This window comes from Vigna angularis, chromosome 1 (assembly GCF_016808095.1).
Source record: "Vigna angularis cultivar LongXiaoDou No.4 chromosome 1, ASM1680809v1, whole genome shotgun sequence".
NCBI classification, from domain to species: domain Eukaryota; kingdom Viridiplantae; phylum Streptophyta; class Magnoliopsida; order Fabales; family Fabaceae; genus Vigna; species Vigna angularis.
The window spans coordinates 84,725-106,984 of NC_068970.1; the positions used below are offsets into that span (position 1 = coordinate 84,725).

The 22,260-nt window shown below is 34.1% G+C and overlaps 1 protein-coding gene across 5 annotated transcripts in view; it reads left to right on the plus strand.

Annotated features, from left to right (window-relative positions):
- The window catches only part of LOC108344067 (DExH-box ATP-dependent RNA helicase DExH7, chloroplastic), a 48,731-nt gene that overhangs the window by 16,269 nt on the left and 10,202 nt on the right, over positions 1-22,260 (plus strand). For 4 of the 5 annotated variants that reach the window (XM_017582550.2, XM_017582537.2, XM_052873878.1 and 1 more), the window contains 18 exons: positions 814-936; positions 1,049-1,135; positions 1,507-1,607; positions 4,389-4,446; positions 8,341-8,406; positions 10,044-10,126; positions 10,238-10,421; positions 10,583-10,738; positions 10,820-10,921; positions 11,014-11,166; positions 11,619-11,723; positions 11,809-11,949; positions 16,064-16,153; positions 16,227-16,283; positions 17,046-17,129; positions 18,865-18,963; positions 19,046-19,186; positions 21,875-21,945. In XM_017582550.2, coding sequence (XP_017438039.1) covers positions 814-936; positions 1,049-1,135; positions 1,507-1,607; positions 4,389-4,446; positions 8,341-8,406; positions 10,044-10,126; positions 10,238-10,421; positions 10,583-10,738; positions 10,820-10,921; positions 11,014-11,166; positions 11,619-11,723; positions 11,809-11,949; positions 16,064-16,153; positions 16,227-16,283; positions 17,046-17,129; positions 18,865-18,963; positions 19,046-19,186; positions 21,875-21,945 — 1,901 coding nt within the window. The remainder of the gene's footprint in view (positions 1-813; positions 937-1,048; positions 1,136-1,506; positions 1,608-4,388; positions 4,447-8,340; positions 8,407-10,043; positions 10,127-10,237; positions 10,422-10,582; positions 10,739-10,819; positions 10,922-11,013; positions 11,167-11,618; positions 11,724-11,808; positions 11,950-16,063; positions 16,154-16,226; positions 16,284-17,045; positions 17,130-18,864; positions 18,964-19,045; positions 19,187-21,874; positions 21,946-22,260) is intronic. The other variant, XM_017582543.2, reaches the window with a different exon arrangement.

Genomic DNA, 22,260 nt, shown 5'->3' on the forward strand with positions numbered 1-22,260 from the left:
CCATCACATGCATTGGTTTGTGGTATGCATCTATTTCTGTGTGAGGCTTGACAGTTTGATTGTGATGCCAAATGAAAAGTCCAACATATTTTGCTTGGGAGCAACAAGAAACCTGTTCTTTCATTGTTGTGGTTTACACTTTCTGCACCACTTCTCACCCAAACACAAGGTTCTCTTTTTCTCATCAATCTGTGTTATGTGTTTTTTTGTTTCTTTGTTCAGTTTCCCCATCATTGTTTTCTATTTTTCGCTTTGCTTCATTGGGCTATGTTCTTTGTTTATTGTGTTTAAGTCTCAATAGTCTTTAAGTTGTTCATTCATCTCGCGAAACCCAAACTCATTCTCTCCATTTCTCTCTCGCTGGTTAATCATCCTTTGGTTAGTGTGGCAAGAATTGAAGTCTTGATTGCATATTCATATAGGCTAAGGCTATGCTTTAGCAAGAATAAAATCTGAAAAATTTAAGCTCTTAGCTACCGGTACAAGATTGGTTCTTTGTTTTCCCAACTTGTTATGCAATAATGTCTACTATACAATGCATATTTCAAATTTCCCTTCCGCAAAAATCCATTATGATATGGGGAATTTGGACCACAAGGACTGAGGCAGTTTCAAGAATCAAATACTTGAAGCTCAGGCTATGAGGTGGAATCTTATAAAAGGTTCTACATGTATTAGTGTATAATATCTTGTGTAATATATCTGTAGTAAATGATAGCCAAAATATTTGGTAAGATTGTCAGAACAATTGACTTATTCTATAGGAAAAAAGAAAATTCATCAATTCTGAACTGGATACTTTATCTGCTTCAGGAAATGCTGAATCTTAGAGCTACACTTCCTATTGCGGGTCTGAAGGGTGATATATTGCAATTGATGAAGGAACATGATGTTCTTGTTGTTTGTGGGGAAACAGGCTCAGGAAAAACAACTCAGGTGACAGATTTCGACTATAATTTGTGATATTTTTCCTCCTGTATTTCCTGAACGTCTTGTTTTCTGTCATTTGTGCATCCACAGTTTCCTTTCTGACTGCCATTTAATGTAGGTTCCACAATTTATATTGGATGAAATGATTGAGTCAGGACATGGTGGATACTGTAATATAATTTGCACACAACCACGGAGAATAGCGGTAGGTACAAGATGTTATGCTTGCATATTTGTCAATATATACAACATCTACAATAGTTTGCAGCTGTAATTGGTACAGTCGTCTGTCCCATACTTTTGATGGACTAGTTATTTTTACTCATTACTTTGGTTCCTTCCTTACGTGCATGTGAGGGCAAGTTTTTCCTAGTCATCAAGGTTTGACGAAGAATACTGCATTTTTTATTTTCTTAACGACTGTACACTTGCATTGGATGAAGCTGCCAAATTGAAACTAAAAAAATAATCTTGGATTGGTTGCATTCTCTAGAAACTTAGTGAATACTCATGAATTTAATGTATTATTTTCTGCATTCTATTTCATTTGGTTTTTGTTTAATGCCTTGTGTTTAGGCTATTTCTGTGGCTGAAAGGGTTGCTGATGAGCGATGTGAACCTTCACCAGGTTCACATGGTTCTTTGATTGGTTATCAAGTTCGTCTTGACAGTGCCAGGTACTCATTTGTCATTTAAAGACTTCAATTTTGATGGAACATGCTTGAGTGCAAATTGCTTTACCAATCTTCTCTTTCTCTCTCTCCCTCCCTCTCTCTCTCTACATATATATATATATATATATATATATTCTTATGAATATATACAATTTACATTGACTAGGGAATTGGTAGTGACACATTCATTAGGTACATACATGGTTATCAAACTTGCAATTCAACTCGTAGAATCGTTCGAGTTTGCATTCCCACACCTAGCTCCTGAGTTGACTTAGAAGTAAACTTGCTTTTGCAGTAGGTTTGGTAGACTCACGGTGAACTCGACTAAACTTGCGATCTAGCTACTGAGTTGGCGAGTCCATAGGCTGTCATTTTGCTTACAAATATGTCTTTTAGGGGTATTTGATACACAAACACAATCTTTTCTTTATATTTGATACATGAACAAATCTTTTCTGTTTCTTTGGTATGAAAAGTCTTAAATGTAGGCAAATGAATTTTCAAGGACCCATTTACATGAAAACTTTAATCAGTGATCTACCTATCCACCAAAACACTCATCTTTGAAGGACCAATTTAGGTATTTACCATTTCTCCTCTTTAATCCTATTGAACAAAAATCTTTGGTTCCTTGGAGATTAAGGCGCTGGATGTAAGATCCGGTATTATTTTTTTATGTAAATCAGTCCTTCTAATTTTTCCTTTCATCTATTTGGGTCCTTGTTAGTGAGACTCTTATAGTCTTCATCAGCCATTGAATGCCATTGTCATTTTTCACTTCTATATGACTTAGATATGGCTCATAGGTGTGAGACACGGTGAGATGAAAGTTAGATGCTCGCAAATGGGTCATTGAATATGTACTAGTTTGCATCTAAATTCTTCTAGCACACAAGAAATACAATTCATAATTTCATTCTATACAACTCTTCCTTGTTAGCAAAAATAAAGGAAGCAATGAGTAAAAACCCAAAAAACCTATATCAACACAGAATAATTTCATACCAAACAGACCTTGCATGTTAGCAGAAATAGGCATTGGGGATGAACCAACAATACCCATAAAAAGAAACCTAAAGCCATAAAGTTTCTCCCCATCAACCTATGCAGCCAATAATTTCAAATCCAAACAAAACCTAACAACCTGGTACATCATCACAACATAACCTATTCCACCACTACCAACACAAACTCAAATGACCCCCAATCCTAGCTTCCAAATCTCTACAATGGCCACCAACCACACACCCACAACCCAATCTCTCCAAAATAAACACTTTTCGACAACCCAACAAGACAAAACAAACTACTGGCAAAAGCCAAAAAGAATCAAAACGTTTTCCCCACATTTGCTTTTTTATCTCTTCACATCATGTAAAAAAAACCTTTTTTTTCCTTTAGTATATCTTTTGTGTGCTATGTTCCAAAATTGAACAACCCCAAAGGAGCGAAAGAGGTAAAATGTGATGAGGACTTTCGGTGTACAAAGTGATGAGGAATTTCGGTGTACGTGAATGGTTCCTTGAAAATATTTTAAAATGTGTCAGAAAGACTAAGAGGCAAAGTGATGAAATATTCAAGAACCCATTTGCATGTATTTAAGTCTCATTCCAATGTGTCTTACACATAGCAGCCATGCAAGAGCCACATAGGAGTGAAAAATATTCCACTGCTATGTGGACTTCTGTTAAATGTCCCACTAGCGGAAAGACTTAGATGCACTGTGGAAAAAGTTTTAAGGACCCATATGCATAAAAATATTATTGAGGGACCTATCAACCAACACCTAAAGGAACAAATCGAGTATTTACTCTTTTTTAAGTTCTTGGTTCCTAACACTTCCTCCTCTAATTTTCCATGCAAAAAGGCATTTTTAGCATAAAATTGATGCATTTGTCAACCAAAATGTACATCCGAGAGGATGATTACTGTATTAGTTTTTTTGTCAGTGCAAATGTCTCGTGATAATCAACCTCATTTGTTTAGGTGTATCCTTTTTGCTAACAATCTTTGCTTATATAGGTCAAATGTACCATTGATTGATATTTCGCTCTGTATATCTGTTTGCAATCTGTTTCCTTTTTGCTTCAGATATTTCTATGATCTTCCAAGTCTCATTCTTTTTCATTCATCCCTTCAATCTTGTCTTCAATTCAGTTCTTATCCTTTAAGGCTTATTTTAGTCACGTAAATAGATGTAATGAAAATTTATTGCTGCATAGAATGTTGCTCAGTAACACATTGGGATTTAGGATACTTGACATTAGGATCTTTTCTCTTTTTCTCAAGGGAATGGGTAAATCAAGAATATTAAGGATTTTTTTTAGTACGACTACTTGGATGTAGTTCAGGTGATTGGACTAGGTCGTTTTTTTTTCTGCACTGATGCTTCAGATGTTGTTTCTTGCACAAGTGGAATGGACAGTAACTTGGAGAGGCTCATCGAATAGGACCATGAGTTGTTATCATAAGCAAGTGGCCTTATACTCATATGGCTTGCTTTGTTTTCTTCATTCATTTTGAATTTGGACCTTGAATTATTAAATATTTTTATACTATCCAGTATAAAAATACAAACCAGTATCCACTATCCAGTACCTTGGACTTTTGTGTGGAAAATTGTTACTAAGATGGAAAGAAAGTGTTATGAAATTGAATGCTGATGCTTCTTTTTTTTCACCTTTCACATGTCCCATGACCCATGGGACCAAAATAATGTTTTTCTCTGTTTTGTTTCTTAATTGGATGTTCTAAGTCCTTGATTGTTTTTTTTCTTGTTAGGAATGAGAAAACAAGGCTTCTGTTTTGTACGACTGGCATTGTTCTAAGAAAATTGATGGTAGGTTATTTTTGTTTAATAGTATAACAGTTCTATACCTCTTGTTGTCTTCAACTTGATACATGCATCATTTGGTTGAAAATTATTATCACATTAATATAATAAGGTTAACATAATATTTTTAAGAGAATAAAACTTTTTTTTAATTGGGAATGTTAGATTCACACATCTCCCATGAGTACACTTTTGTGGAAACGTAGGTAAAAATCATTTATTGGTGTTAGAATGTGTGGAACAAAGCCAAGAAAGTATACTCTAATGATGTTCATCACCTTTACAATGTTGTCTCCAACGTTATCATTGTTGTTAAGAAGTGAATTTTAAGTCTAACTCAACTCCACAAAACCGGCTTGTAAGGTGAGGTTTGCACCCCACTTATATATTATAAATTGGTCTTATCTCTAGTCGATGTGGGACTTCCAACAGCCCCCCCCCCCCTCACGCCGAGGTATATACATCTCGAATGTGAGACTAGACATTTATGGGTGGTTCGATAACGGCCCGATAGCGGGTGGAACAATATGTCCAACAAACAACAAATATCGCTAGGATAGACTCTAACTTGGTTTGAATACCATTTTAAGAAGGAGATTTTAAGTCTAACTCAACCTCACAAAATCAGCTTGTAAGGTGAGGTTTGCACCCTACTTATATATTATAAATTGGTCTTATCTTTAGTCGATGTGAGACTTTCAACACACCTCTGAAAAATCATGATATACAGACATATCTTGGTCAGCTCGATCATTTAATTGTTGATTTTGATTCACTCATGCCTTTCACTAATGATGCATACAAACATGATGAACAACGTGGAAATAACTTTGGTGTTCAAAAAAGGTGACATCTCTAGACACAAAATTTTTTGGATGGTGGGTGATAGCATTTATACCCCTTTTGTGTTGATGAGTATCCTATGAAAACACATTTTAAGGCTCTAGGATCAAGTTTCCCTCTATCACTACTGTGCACATGGACAAAAGAAACACACCCAAATATTCTTGGAATAAGGTTGTTGGATGTGGACACATTAGGATAAAAAGAGGACAAAACCTCCATAGGGCTTTTGGAAGCTAGAATACTAGAAGGTAGTCTATTAATTAGATAAAAAGCAGTGAGAATAGCCTCCCCCCAAAACATTTTAGGAACCTTATGTTGAAAAAGAAGGGCTCACGTTTGGTCTAGAAGGTGTCCATTTTTTCTCTCAGCAATCCCATTTTGTTGAGGTGTTTTGACACAAGATGACTCATGAATGATGCCTTCCTTTTGACAAAAGGAAATAAGCCCATGATTAAAGTAATCTTTGGCCTTATCAGATCTGATCCTCTTAATGCTAACACCAAATTGATTTTTTACCATGGAGAAAAAATGCTGAACCACATAGCTGACTTCAGATTCTTGTTTTAGTAAGAAAACCCATGTGACACTAGTACAATCATCTATAAAGGTAAGAAACCAACAGGCACCAGAAAGATTTGGGACAATTGAGGGACCCCACACATCTGTATGAATTAAAAAAAAGGAGAAAGTGCTCTTATTATTACTACCTAAAAAAGGAACACATTTGTGCTTAGCAAGTTCACACACATCACAATTGAGACTTGCCACATCTTATTTGCTAAAAAGGGAAGGGAATAACAATTTTATGACCCTAAAGGAAGGATGTCCAAGGCGACAGTGATGTAGGAAGACCTTTTCCCTGCTGGTCTTTATTGAATCAGAGAAAAAAGAGGTGTTATTTTCCAGGTCTGGTGGCAGATTTGGATGGTCCAAGTAATACAAGTCATTCCATTCTCTAGCATGTCCAATCGTCCTCCCCGAGTACTTGTTCTATAAAATACAAACATTGTCATAAAAAATAGCATTACATGATAGGTCTTGTATGAGTTTTTTTATGGAAACTAAACTGACAGACAATTTAGGAATATGAAGGACATTTTTAAGGGTTATAGATGGGCTTATTTGAACTGCTCCTTGACTTGCTATAGTCATTAGAGAGCCATTGATTGTGAATATTTTCTTTGGTTCTAGGGCAAGGGACGTAAGACAAGAAATTTTTAGGTAGGGGTGTCATGTGGTCAGTAGCCCCAAAATCTAGTATCCAATATGGGTTATGGTTTTTATCTGAGGCATTAAGTCCAAAAGAAAGGAACTCGCCAAACGTACGTGAATGTGCCAGAGAACAACTACCTAGTGACTTATCCAACTTGGTGAGGAGTGATCTCATCTACTCTACCTCATCCTTGTTAAGTGGAAGCACTCCTCCTATGTTTTCTTCATCGGATGCATCACCTATGCTTCCAACATTTATCATGAGTGTGGCGAGGCTTGTTACAGAAGGTACACCATACTCCTGCAGCTTTCTTCTCCATATTAGCTATTTTGGGTCAACCATTATGGCCGATCCAGCCGCTACCATGGCTGAATTTTCCATGGTTGGAGTTTCTAGCATTATTCCCCTTCTACTTTCTTCACTTCTAACCATAGCTACTACTTCATTAATACCTGAAATTTTTTCTTTTCCAAGGATTTGGACTCTCACTTGATCAAAATCAGAGTTTAGCCCCACCAAGAAATCATAGACTCTATCTTGTTCAATATACTCTTTGAGCATTGTAGAATCATCTAAGCACTTGGCTTTGATGACCCTGTAATGGTCTAATTCCATCCATAGGGATTTAAGTTAATTGGCATACTCTGTAACAATCTTGTTGTCCTGTTTTGCAGCAACATTTTTCAACTTCACATCATATATTTGAGCAGCATCTTTAGCTTTGGAGTATGTTTGGTCGATGGCATTTCAAATTTCCTTAGCACAATTAAGAAACATGCAAGTATCAGTGATTTCTGGGATCATGGAATTCCATAGCCATGCCATGATCATAGAATCCTCTTCATCCCATTTTGTAAATCTGGGATCTTCTTCTTTAGAAGAATCTTCAGTCAAGTGGTTAGCCTTCCCTTTTGCTTTCAAAGTTTTGCGAACAAGCTGGGCCCATTTCAAATAATTCTTCCCATTCAATCGATAGGCAGTGTTGAGGTTCTGTAGTTGTTCCTAATTGTTCTGTGACCCAATATTTACCACTTCAGCATGTTGGTCTGCCATGTACACACATCCGTAAAGCAATATTGCAAAAAACACAGCAGCAATGAAGGCTGCCGTCTAGGGCTTTGTGTGCGACAACAATGAAGCTGCCGTCTAGGGTTTTGGTGTGTGCAGTCAGAGGCAGCTCCCAGAATTTGAGAGCTCTGATGCCATCTCAGAATTTACGGTAAAATGTTATATTATTATTATGCTGAGAATACAATCCATATATACAAGGCTATGGAGCTATTTTAGGAAGCATAATAATAACTCCTAGACAGCCATATCCCTATGATTCAGGGATATTCCCATTATTCACAATAATTATAATCTGTTAAACAAGGAAAAAATATAACTAATAAAAGACAATGATTCTGACAAATAAAACAGATTCTAACACTTCATTATAGGACATATTATACGAGACAATTTAGTTATTACTCTCTCTCTCTCTGGGTAACACATTTTATAACAAATTGTTGGTCATTTTTATTAGTTATTTGAATAAAACATTATATTTCTTTTTCTTGCCTCTTTTAAATATTATGAATGTGTTTTTGTCATTAAAGAGTAACGCGAAGGCAGTCATCAATAATGGGAGTAAATGTGATATATTGGTACACCTTTCTTAAGAAAATGAACAAAATCAGTTGAATTAATTACTTTTAATGGTTATGTGATTCTGCTAAAGGGTCTTACATTAAGGATCAGAGGAATTTTCCCATAAATGTAATTATACTGTATTTAAATCATTCTTAAGTGTTATTTTATTAAATTTCAAGTTATTGTTTACCTTGTTGATATTCCAGGGGGATCAAAGCTTGTCAGGCATTACTCATATCATAGTTGATGAGGTTCATGAGAGGTCTTTGTTGGTGAGTTAAATCAATTAATTTTCTATAGAGAAGCTTTTGTAAAGTTTACATTGAATATAACTCACATTATTCATACCTTGGCTTATTGGATATGTGAAGTTCCCTCTAAGATGTCTTTGATCACCATTTGTCGTGAATAAACTATTTCAAAAGAGTAATTAGGTAAAGACACATCATGGTCTCTCATGTTAGATCCCTTTAGCTTGAAATGTAGATAATGCACAGACCCACCTACCCTTTGTTTTTTTTTTTTTATTTTTTTTTTTTATTTTTTTTTTTTTATCAAAATAGAATATGGAAAAACATCACTATATGATATGATCCCAACTAGGTTGACACTCTGTTATATCAATCATTTGCAGCTTACTCTAAAAGTATAAAAATAGTGACAAGAAAGACAATAAATTTCTTTTACACCAATACAAACTTATCAACATAATGATTCCCTTCTCTATAAATATGAGAAACAGGAGATACCATATTGAGTATAGTTAAAACTAGTTATAGAATTAATCTCCCTTGTGTAGAAAATATATATATAGGATATTGTATTTATAATAAAGAAAACGTGGGCTAAGCCCAAATAAAAATGAATAAGTAAAAGTAACATAATTAACATAGGGACATGTTTTCCTAACTATGCAAAAATATTTAGGTTATTATCTATAGGCCAATCATTACATTTTATGGGTCCAAGGTTGTAAAGTGGTATTATAGGAATTGTGTATATAAATTTTTAATAATAGCTTTATCTACCATGTATGTATAATTTGTTTAATTAAATATATGAATCGTAAATTATAATTTAACTTTATATTTTCTGTAAATAAATTGATCTAGCTCTGGCCATAGTTGACAAATATATTACCATTTCAAATCAAAGCTTACAAATATGTTTGTTATTGTCTAATATACTAAATTTTAATTCCTTTATAATAAGTTATGGCTTATATTTTTACTTTGGTAAAAAAGTGAACACATCAAATTATAATCTTGTGTTCATTATATGTTTTTGTATACAGTTAATTGAAAACTTAACATGAATTTATACAACACAATGAAAAAACTAATAATCTTGAACAGAACAATATTTTGTATTCTCATTCAATTTTAATTAGAATAAAAGGGGACATAAAACAATACACCCATTTCAATTCTTTTATGAAAATTATATAAAATAATGTTGAAAAGAAAATTGCTTTTGTTAGATATTGTTAATGTATAATGGGGAATCTCCATTTGGTGTGCCTGTTTTAGTGTTCAATAAATATGAGTATTTCAAATATTATATATTATCCTTTAACTGCTCAGAGAAACAATACTTCTACAAATTAGTCCACACTTGATGCACCACATTATTCATTTCAATCCAACAAATTTTACCGTTGTCATCCTTCATCCATTGCCCTCTCCTTATTGTGATCCTCCTAACCATGGAGAATACTAGTTATGATCTCTCCAAGAAACCTATCTGTAGTGAAAAGATATTGAAGAAACAAATAAAGTAGATGTTGGAAGTTTCAACTCTTTGTGGTGTTTGAAGTATTATTCCTCCTCTGTTTCTGCAATAGTCTATGTTTCTAATCATATTTTTAAATATATAAATGTCATGTATTTTGCGTTTTCATGTTTTACAGGGTGATTTTCTTCTAATTGTCCTAAAGAATCTAATTGAGAAGCAGTCAAGCAAAGGCTTTAGAAAACTGAAGATCATTCTAATGTATGCAAATTTGTGTTTTATACTGTTACAGGAATTAATGGCCTAAACTATCTTATATTAATTTGCTTTGAGCTTAAAGTTTTCTGTCATATATGCAACTATAATGATCAGGTCTGCAACTGTTGATTCAAGTTTATTCTCAAGATACTTCAGCAATTGCCCTGTAGTTACCGCTGAAGGCAGGACTCATCCAGTGACAACATACTTTCTTGAGGATATATATGACAAGATTGAGTATCGACTTACTTCAGATTCTGCAGCTTCTTTAACACATGGGACATTTCCCAGACGACAGGTAATCTGTGATCAGCTTTAGTTACTGTTGGATGTCTATGACTGTGATTTAATCCCTTTATTATATACTCTTTATAATTTTTACTATTTGCAGCATATGCTGTCTGAATTATATTTTATTACGAATTTCCTTGCTCTTATTCATGAAGCATTGTAATCTAGATTTTGCAGAGAGATATTGTGAAAAATAGCAGGGGTAGGAAGAATGTAGTCTTATCTGCTTGGGGTGATGAGTCTCTGCTTTCTGAAGGACAAGTTAATCCATACTTTGTTCCAAGTTGTTATGAATTATACAGTGAACAAACTCAACAAAATATGGTAAATCACTTTTGAGCTGTGAATCTGTATAGTATTTTAAATTGGCACCCTGATTTGACCGTTCAATATTTTTTCACTCAGAAAAGATTGAATGAAGATGTTATTGATTATGAACTCCTTGAAGATCTGATATGTTTCATTGATGAAACCTGTAGTGAGGGTGCCATCCTTGTATTCCTACCGGTAAGACTACTTGGTTATGCATTGAGTTTATATGTTTACCGGTAATTTTTAGTGCAAATAGTTATATTTTTTCTTATAACTTGTCTTGACAGGGAATGTCTGAAATAAACTATTTACATGATAACTTGGTTGCATCTAGTCAATTTGGTGGGCCATCTTCTGAATGGATTATCCCTTTGCATTCAACGGTTGCATCAAGTGAACAGAAAAGGGTGTTTTTACGCCCTCCAGGAAATATACGTAAGGTAAGTTTTATCAGTAATATGTTTATCATCCTATATTTGTATTGTTAGATGTGTTAGTTATATTTCATTTAGAGTGCATTAGAGATGTTCATGTAAAACATTTAGTTATTCAACTGGATGTTAGTTTTTCTGTTATGTTTGTGTAATCTCTTTTGAGCTTATATATGCTCATCTTGTGTACTATTTCTGATTAAGTGAAATAATATTTAGCTCTGCCTTTGTTAAATTTTTCTCTGGCTTTTCTTCATATCAAAATTCTGAAAAAGGGTAACTGTTCAGTTAGTTTGTAAATGACTGCTGAGTCAGCATTCTATAACTGTTCAGTTAGTTTTTTTTTTCAATAAACTAGATATCTCTCTGTTTCTCTCGACTACTTTCTGAAATCAAGAAAAGTAATTCCTTAGTTATTGCTTACTGCATACACATTTGTTAGCATTTTGTTCTTTTCCTAGGTTGTTATAGCAACAAATATAGCAGAGACAAGCATAACCATAGATGATGTTATATATGTAATTGATTGTGGAAAGCATAAAGAGAATCGCTACAATCCTCAAAAGGTATGGTTTCTTTCTTCTATTCAATGAGGCAATTGTGTAAAATAAATTTGTTTACACAATTGATTGTCTTTATGGTTGATAATAGAAATTGTCTAGCATGGTAGAAGATTGGATTTCGCAAGCAAATGCAATGCAACGACGTGGTAGAGCAGGGCGTGTAAAACCTGGAATTTGCTTTTGCTTGTACACTCGTCATAGATTTGAAAAGCTCATGCGTCCATATCAGGTATTTAACTTCATATGAAATGCTTAAAATTTCAAAGGATACCCAAAGGTGCATTTAGTCTATCTTTTGTCATGAAAATATACCTTTCTCAAAATATATATATATATATATATATATATATATATATATATATATATATATATATATATATATATATATATATATATATTTGTTTTCTTATTTTCCTTTGTAAACCTTGAAAGCATTAAATACAAATGTATCTTAAGGGATTAGCAAATAAAGAAGAATTATTTGATGTTGTGTGTAATGCAGACCATATAGTATCTATTTACACTAATTTCCAGAATCAAATACATTAAATTCTTGTCTAATAATCAGGAATCGATAATCCTAATTTCCTAGAATGTGTAACAGCTAATGATTACTGAATCTGTAATAGTTAATGACTAATTACATTCTAACACTCTTGCTCAAGTTGAAGCCTATATGTCATATGAACAAGTTTATTATATAGTCAATCTGAGAACCTCTAATGGTCTTGGTGAACAAGTCAGCCAACTGGTCACTAGAATTGACAAAATTAGTTGTTATTTCTCTAGAGAGCTCCTTTTCTTTAACAAAGTGAAAATCAATCTCTGTGTTTGGTGGCCTAAGAAGGATTTCATTGGTGGCCTTAGATTTAACAATATAGTTTTGAGGATAAAATTCAAAGTAAACACCATTATCAACGGCAAATTTATTGACAGTAAGAAGATTTTTGGCAATGGAGGGGACAAGCAATATGTTGGGGAGATATAGAGAAATTTGAGTTGGATGTGTCCTAGAAATCATGAAGACGCGGATGTTCAAAAGTGAGCGAGTAGTGCACAGAAGGAGAAAAGAAGTTCTTTTGATGCCAAGTGGTGTGTGACTCATGACCAAGAAGGAGAGCCTCATCCTTGATAATCAAGGTGTTTTGAACTTACTTTTAGTGCCAAAAATGACTGCAACATATTCTTGTAGAAGACCTTCAAGAATAGCATCAATATATTCATCAGGCTTTAGTGGACAACCAATGCTAGCAAGTTCATCAACAATTGACTTAATGTGGCCCATGAACTCTGGCACAGACTTGTTCTCAAGCAAGTAGGCCTAAAGATCTGTGCAAAGTTGGCATGTAGGGGATTTTGGGTAAGAAAGGGATCATAGGTATGCTCCCATACCTGAGAAGAGTGAACCACGCCAAGAACTAGAGATAGAATGTTCTTGGATAGTGTGGATTGCAACCAAGCAAGTAAAACTTGGTCTGGGATCTCCCTTTCTTCATATACAGGGTTAATAGTCCTAGATTCCCAGTCTTCTATATGAAACCGTGGGTGGATAACCAATTTGACAACAAAACAATAGAGTCTATGATCCTTAGTCACAGGGTCAAACTGCTACTTCGAACTTAGGTTATTGGAGTCATCCAGTTTTTTGGCTGTGGAATTTGGGAAAAACTAGGAGGGGCCTGGGAGGGAATTTGGATTAACCAATGTGGATCTGCAATTGGCTCTTGATACCATGTTAGAATTGAAGAAAGACATGAATTTGGAATACACGAATGTTTAATCTTTTGACAATTGTAATGCATTGAAAAATCATTGCAATATATTTGCACTTGAAAAAATTGCATATGTATGTTCTTTCCATATCAGAACAAATAGATATCAAATGAAAAGACTGTCAAGAACAGTTACGGATACAAACCAGCAAAACCAATTAACTGAAAATAAAGGGTACAGAACAGTAATAGAGTGATACTGCCAGGACAAGGATTATTAAAAACAAAATTTGACTAATGTATAACGCTAATAAAGATAATATTTTCCAATAACAATCCATTTCCAGAATCATGAATATAGATTCTTCTACTTTCAAGCATTAAGTATTAAATTAAACCAAAGATTGGAAAGCAAAATATATATACATACATGTATATATATATATATATATATATATATATATATATATATATATATATATATATATATATATATATATATATATATATATATATATATATATATATATCAAGGACTTTACAAAAAAGTTACAAGATATATCCAAGGAGGATGAGCTTCTCATGATGAGCAAGACAATTCTTACATGCAAGAAGAGAAGAGAAGAGAAATTAGCACAAATGACGTTTATAGAGCTCTCAACTTTGTGGTCCCTAATATCTTCTCTCGCATTGTCCCCACTTTTGGTTTGTGTCTATCTTCTATTTGTAGTATGAGAAAAGTAGTTGTCATTTAAGTGCATCCACTCAACACCTCATAAAATGCTCAACACCTCATAAAACGCTCAGCAGATTAAGTTTCTTCTCACCAATGACTTTTTCTCATCTTCTGTGTAAGAAAATAAAGTATTATTTTATTGATAACAATCACACTAATTACATTATCATCATCTCTATTTGTAATTGTTGAATATAGTGAAAACTATGTATGAGATTAATCTCCATTGTGTTGAATATACACATAAGGTACCCTATTTATAATAGAAGAAATATGGTCTAAGCCCAAAATACAAATAAGGAATGATAACAAACGAACTAAATATAAAAGATAAAGATAATATATCTAACACTCCTCCTCAAGCTGATGCATACAAATCGTATGTACCATGCTTGTTACTAATATAATCAATAAAGATTTAGTGAAAATATCTGTTTTTGCACATAAGTGACCCCAAATTGTTAATGATTTGTGAAGACGACATAGAAGACGAAATATCAATCCAAAAGACTCCTCCTGAGCAACAAATATGGGAGGTTGCTCCATATAGATCTCTTGCAAATTGCTGTTGAGGAATGCATTGTTGACATCTAGTGGATAAAGAGGCCATTGTTGAAGAGCCACCATGGTTATAAATAAACTAATAAAAGTCATCTTTGTCACTAGAGAAAAAGCATTTATGGACGGGTCAAATGCACTGATGACAGAAGAGAGGTTAAAAGAGACAGCAACAGAAGAAGTCATGGACGAATAGGAGAGAGAAATCCTAAAAACTATGGAGAATAATATTGGACAGTGGTGGACAATCGCGAAACTTCAACTAAGATGACTTTGACAAAGAAGATTACAATCAATAGTGGATGACGGCTGGCAGTGGCGGGCAGCGATAAACTGTAGGGACTTGATTGCCATCAGTGGTGGCCTACAGTGGCGAACAATAGTAGACTACATGGGCTAGATTGGACCACATGGAAACATACTCCTCTTCACGGCAAACGGCGAAAATGACAACGCGCAGATGATAGACAATAAAGGTGCAAGATTTGGCTCTTCAAAAGAATGGTCTCCTTTATTCATCAAAGCACCTAGAAGTAGACTCCCCTCATAGGGAATGTCGGTGGGTAGAGGCAGCAAACAAGGGACAACAGCGAAAAAGACACTGGTAGAGAACTGAAATTAGGAGAGCAGGACTGAGGTACTCTGATACAGGTGTTGGAAGACAAAATTCTTAGGGTGGCAGACGGTGGTGCCGCCGAAAGTGGTGATAGGCGAAGGCATCATCGGCAATGGTGGTAGACGGCAACGACAATAGATGGTTGGGCCATCGGCAGAGGCAGTAGACGACGCCGCTCTAGTAGTGGTGAGTGTAGGGGCAGAGGTGGCAAATTTTTTTTTCTCATAACAAACTTAAGTTTTGATACCATGTTGAATATAGTGAAAACTATGTATGAGATTAATCTCCCTTGTGTTGAATATACACATAAAGTACTCTATTTATAATAGAAGAAATATGGGCTAAGCCCAAAATACAAATAAAGAATAACAATAAACTAACTAAAGATAAAAGATAAATATAAGATAAAGATAATATATCTAACTGTAATAATCAAAGCCTTTGAAGAAAAAAAATAGAAATATGCTGAAATGAATGGGAAGATACTAAGGATAGTATTTTACTAAATACCATGGAGATATTAAGAATATTTTCCTAATTATTTGTTATTTGCAATATATATACCTATATATATATATATATATATATATATATATATATATATATATATATATATATATATGTGTGTGTGTGTGTGTGTGTGTGTGTGTGTGTGTGTGTGTGTATGTGTATGTATATGTATATTATTGTCCTATGTTTTTATTATATTCTGCTTGTGAAGGTTCCAGAGATGCTTCGGATGCCATTAGTGGAATTGTGCTTGCAGATTAAGTTACTGTCTTTTGGATATATCAAACCATTTTTGTTGGAGGTAAACTGTTTTATTCAAAGACAAACCTGATCAGATTATTTGGACAGTTTTCTTCAATACATTTCCATTACAGGCATTGGAACCTCCCAAGGTTGAAGCAATGGATTCAGCAATATCTTTGTTGTATGAGGTAATTTATGGTCTTTTCTTACTGTGTCACAGATTTCATTATATGTGCAAAATAAATTTGATTTTGATAACCCAATTTGATAAATTATGCACAGTTTATTTTAAAGCCAAACTGGCTGCAAGGTTGCAGTCTCATTAATGGCAGAATATCATATTTATTTTTTCAGCATTCAGCATGTGCCAATACTGTTCTTATCCATTAAGAAGTGGAAGATTTTCAAGATGCCTTATACATTTTATGTATGCTGCAAATGATTGATTTAGTTTGGAGTCCCAACCTAGTTGGGTTTTCATTCACTTGAAATAATTAATATGAAAGAAAGAAGATTTTTATTCAAATCAATTCATTTGAAACAGTACATCAGTTTCTATTATAAAGAGATTTCTAGAATCTTCTAAAAACTTCTTAGCTTCTAGTAATACATTTAATATTCAACCAACTTTTAATAATGCATTTAATATCCTACTTACAATACATTCTATATAGCGAAGGTTTTGCATACCTAGTTTTTGTAGCTAGTTTCTGTTTATTTTTATTTATTATATAAATTTAAGAATTTTGTTGTATAGCCATCCATATTGCCTTTTTGTATAGTGATTCATATTTCTTTTCCCTGGAAGCGTATGTGCTCAGTCCTGTAATCATGTGTTTGGAAATACTTGTGTAATCATATACTTTTTCTAGGGGTAGATAATATGATAGATCAAAATGTTTTATTATCTTTGTTTATGCTTGCTTTCATTGAAACCACACTTTTTTTAGGTTGGTGCTCTTGAAGGGGATGAAGAGCTGACACCTCTTGGTCATCATTTGGCAAAACTACCTGTGGATGTATTAATTGGGAAGGTGTTCACCAAATTTATCTTCCCTCTTTTCTTCAAATGTTTAAATTCAAATTTGTTTCTCAACGTAGTTATATCTTAAGAATTTGTCAATTGTTATATTTTGCTTTTCTTTGTTTTCGTCATTTTAAGATGACAAAGATTCCAAGAAAATGAGAGAAATGGGTGTGTATGAAACAAGAGAAGAATTTTTTTGAATACGCTTGAGAGTATTTCTCCACTCTGCTAATTCATTACTATTGAAAGAAACATTACATTGAGTGATTACAAGTTTGAATATATTAACATTAGGATGGCCTAATCAAGAGTTCCATAAATGGAGAGACTTAGCGGACAGTGGAGCAATGGAGGAAGAGGCAGCAGCAACAGGAGGAAAGCGATGGTAAATCTTGAGGTTGGGGAAGGAATATATACCATCAGCACCAACAACACCTTGGAGGAGAGTTTCATGAGTGGCCTGAAATTTGACAGTACAATAGTGAGGATAAAACTCAAAATAAACACCATTATCAAGAGCAAATTGACGTACACTAAGAAGCTTCTTGGTGATAGAACTGACAAGTAAATGTCAAAGATGAAAAACCAAGGATGACTTTGTGGAATGACTAAGATTAGTTGAACCAGAGGCAAGAACATTCAAACCTTTCACCATTGCCAACATATATGTTGTCAGGACCATCAAATGTTTAAACTGTTACATATTTTGAGAGTCATTAGTGACATGGAAGGAGGCACCAGACTATATTAGACTCCTTATCAATATCAATAAGATGGCGAGGAGGGATGATAGGATTAATAACAAAGCAATGAAGTTTACAAGAATTCATAACAGGTTCAACTTGTTGCTTCCAATGAAGATAGTTAGAATCATCAAGCATTTCAACTACAGGGGTCGGAAAATTCTGGGAGAGAGGAGGGAATTGGATTTGGGAGTGGCCATTGTGGATCATGAACTAGCTCTTGATACCATAATAGAGTTTGGTGAGGATGATGGAAAGAATAATTATACAAGATAGTAAAATACAGTCGTGTGACTGGAAAAGATGTAGGCTGTACTATCAGTTTGAAAAGATAAAAATTACAGATTTGTTCTGTTGCAGAGCATATAAAAGATCAGGAGAGGTTACATATAAATTGAGAGGTTACAGACAGTTACAGACTAGTGTAGCCCTATAACTACAATTAGTCTAGAAAATAAAATATACAAATACACCTGTAAAATAATTAAAACAAACTACAGAAACATATAACATTATAGACAAACAGATAACACTAATACATCTAAATCATAATGTTTTATTAGTAAACATATATCACGGTCAAAACATGTAATATAAATAACTTAGGAATGGTAATAATGAATATATAGCATTAAAAGATATAAAGATTATTTATGGCATAATATGTAATAAACAAAATAAAGCATCATATATATAATAATATAAACAGAAACACATTAAATATAATATAGAAAAACTAACACATTAAATTAAAATACAGGAGTCACTTGAAATTTTCATTTCTTGTTTGTAAGATGTTTGTTGTTTCTGCTAAAATAAGACTCTTCTCCTTAACTCACATTATTTCTGGTAAATGATAATATCATATATCAAATTTACTAAAGATGTGGTGCTCGCTATGTATATTTCTTTGTTGCTCTTCTCTTCAATGATGTTGAGAGAAATCTTATATAAGGCATTTTGAACCATCCACCTAAGGAACTGTTTGTGTAATTGCAGATGCTTCTGTATGGTGCGATATTTGGTTGTTTGTCTCCTATTCTCTCTATAGCTGCATTTCTGAGTTACAAGTCTCCATTTGTATATCCTAAGGATGAGGTATTCCATCTGTTCTTTCATAAAATTTTCCCAAGCTTTACTTCATATTAGATTTTGAATAAACTGCGATGCCTATCGTCAGAGGCAAAATGTTGAAAGAGCAAAATTGACACTGTTGAATGATAAGATAGACGGGCCAGGCAACACAAATGATATTGATCGACAATCTGATCACTTATTGATGATGACAGCTTATAAAAGGTGGCAGAGAATTTTGACTGAGGTCAGTATGTATTTGCAATTTTATTTTTATCCATCCTGTCAATAACTTTCATATCATTTTACCTTCATAGCTTGGTTGAGGCACATACAATATTACTTTTAAGTTATATGTTACTTTTTTAGTGCACAAACTAAGAACACATTTAGCAACCCTATAAGAAATGACTATTTTTTTTTTGGTATATAAAACTATGTTAGGTATCACTATGAACTTTGATATCTCAGCTATGCTAACATCCAAAAGAACATTTATCATTTGTCATCACATGAAATTTATTAGACAAAAAGAAAAAACGAAGAAACAAAAAGTGTGGGGGACCAAACCAAACCCATGTAGAATAGATGAAACAACTTCCCAAAAAAAAACTGCCAAATAAACCTATACAAATCTGAATATAGGAAGAAGAATCCTATTATGAAAAAAATCTAAGCTTATCTCAGCAGGAAAAACCGAGAACCATTTAAAACCTTTTCTATTTTCCAGCCCTATGATAGGTACCCGGACTTTATCATACACGTAAAGAACTCCAAGACAGGTTCTTGGATGTTCACCTAAAGAACCAAACAGCTTTGTTCTACCAATGCGGTAAGAACATGAACCAACAATGAACAATTTTCAAGGTCTTTCGAGAGGACCTGTCTCTCCTAACTTTTCCCTTTACAAAATACTCTAAAACTGCCTGCTCACCTCCTAATAAGACTATTTATAATAGTCTGTTACAGTTATGTAATCACAACTGTACTAACTACCTTCTTTTTTCCTTCTTTTGTAAATTGTATCAAACTTATCAATACCCCCTCCATGAAGATTCACCTTGTCCTCAAAGTGAAATTTTGGAAATTATTTATGAATGCAAGCAGCAGATTCCCAACTATTATCAATATCTGAAAGATTTTTCCATTTGATAAGAACTTCTAAGTCACCTTGAGGAGTCTTCCTAGTATCTAGCAGTTGTTCTGGATATACTTCTAGAATATAGTCTTCAGTAAGTGGAGGAGGCATGGGCTGGGTAGATGTGGCTGGCTGCCTAGTGATGCTACTTGTTATGTCTTGGGTCTCCCCTTTTGTTGTAACTATGATTTTTTTCCTCAACCATCTGAGCCTTCATCATCAACTCAGGAAGATTTATGGGTTCATACAACTTAACCTCAGCCTTGATATCCTCCTTCAACCCATTCAAGAAAATGCCTACCAAATAATTTTGTTGAATCCTCTTCAAGAACTATATTGTTCAAACTGCTTAATATAATCTTCCACTAAACCTGTTTGTTGCAAGCCAATCAGAATTTCAGAGGGGTTTTGAAGCATTGTTGGTTGAAACCTGCAAACAACCACCACCTCGAGTGCCTCCCACGTAGGATTTGGATTGCAAGTTTCCACCACTGAAACCAATTCAAGGCTTTCCCTTCCAAAGCAACCATGCCAGCCTGCGCTCTTTCCTCCTCACTGGCTTCTTTCAAATGAAAATACCTTTCCAATCTGTTAGTCCAACCATAGGCAGCCTACAAAGACAGGTATGTCAAACGTCCTCCATTTTGATGAGGATACGATAGACCCTGGCTCCTCATTCTCTCTACTGCCCTCATTGCCTCCATTTGCAACAGAAGCATTATCCTCGGATTGTTTCATGGTGGAAGACAGTTTCTCCACAACCCCCATAAGTCCCTAATCATATCTTCCAGACAGATACTCATTATCCTGTTCTTGAACTATATTTTCAAGCCCATCTAATCTTAATTCCATTACTGTATTCACCATGCCCCAACAGCTACCACAGGACCAGAAAAGAGTCTTTGAATACCAATTGATAGGTACCCAGACTTTATTATACACGTAAAGAACTCCAAGACAGGTTCTTGGATGTTCACCTAAAGAACCAAACAGCTTTGTTCTACCAATGTGGTAACAACAGGAACCAACAATGAACAATTTTCAAGGTCTTTTGAGAGGACCTGTCTCTCCTAACTTTCCACTTTACAAAGTACTCCAAAACTGCCTGCTCACCTCCTAGTAAGACTATTTATAATAGTTTGTTACTGTTATGTAATTACAACTGTACTAACTACCTTCTTTTTTTCCTTCTTTTGTAAGCTGTATCAAACCTATCACCTTAAAGCTGTCAACTTGTCTATTCAGTGATTAACATCATGAAAAATATTAGAAACTTTAAAATCCACGGATTTACACAACTGTATGTTCCTCTAAGTCTCAAAGGAACAATAGAAAGGGATGCAAAAACTAAACAGATCAAAGTAGAATCACATTCAACCCAAAGCTTTCTAAATTTTGCATTCCAAGCATATTCCACTGTGAGTCTCATAATTTCTGCATAAATAGCATTCGTGAACTCCTTAAAAAGATGAGAAACTACTAATATATTCTCCTCTATTACCCTTGAAAATACCAGTACAAGCAGCCATACCCAGAAATGACTACAGTTTGTGTTGCCAATAAATGATATTTATTCGTGGGGTTAGGGAGGGAGGGTAGAGAACATGTTTGGATCAAATACAATCAATTATCGTGATTATGAAAAGGATGTACCAATCTAGTGGTGGATCAACTGTAAGATATAAGAATATACACTGTATATTTATCCATAGAAGCTGTCACATATGTGCATATTATTTTGAGTACGTTGTTTTTTCAGTACACAGGTTTAATTGCTTCATAATTTCAAACCTGCAGAAAGGAGCTAAAGCTGCACAGAAATTCTGCAGTTCAGTTTTTTTGAACAGCTCCGTGATGTTTATGATAAGGTATTTTTTCTTTTTTTTCTACATCTCATTCAAGTGACTAAAGAGATTAGTTTACATTTTCTTCTCCTGTATTCATAACTTCTCCCATTTTCTCCTTTAGGAGTGCAGTTGAGCTACCAATTCATATTGTTTCATCTGTTTTTTATCTCGATATTGATTGCCGTGGAATCATAGAAACTGAGAATTGAAAAAGAAAAAAGTTATTTTACAGATTTTTTCTGAACCTCTCAACAGAGAATTCAGGTAACCATGGTAGAGATTAGAAGAAGTTTATGTAACTTCCTGTAACAGAATGGACATCTTGGACTACTAACT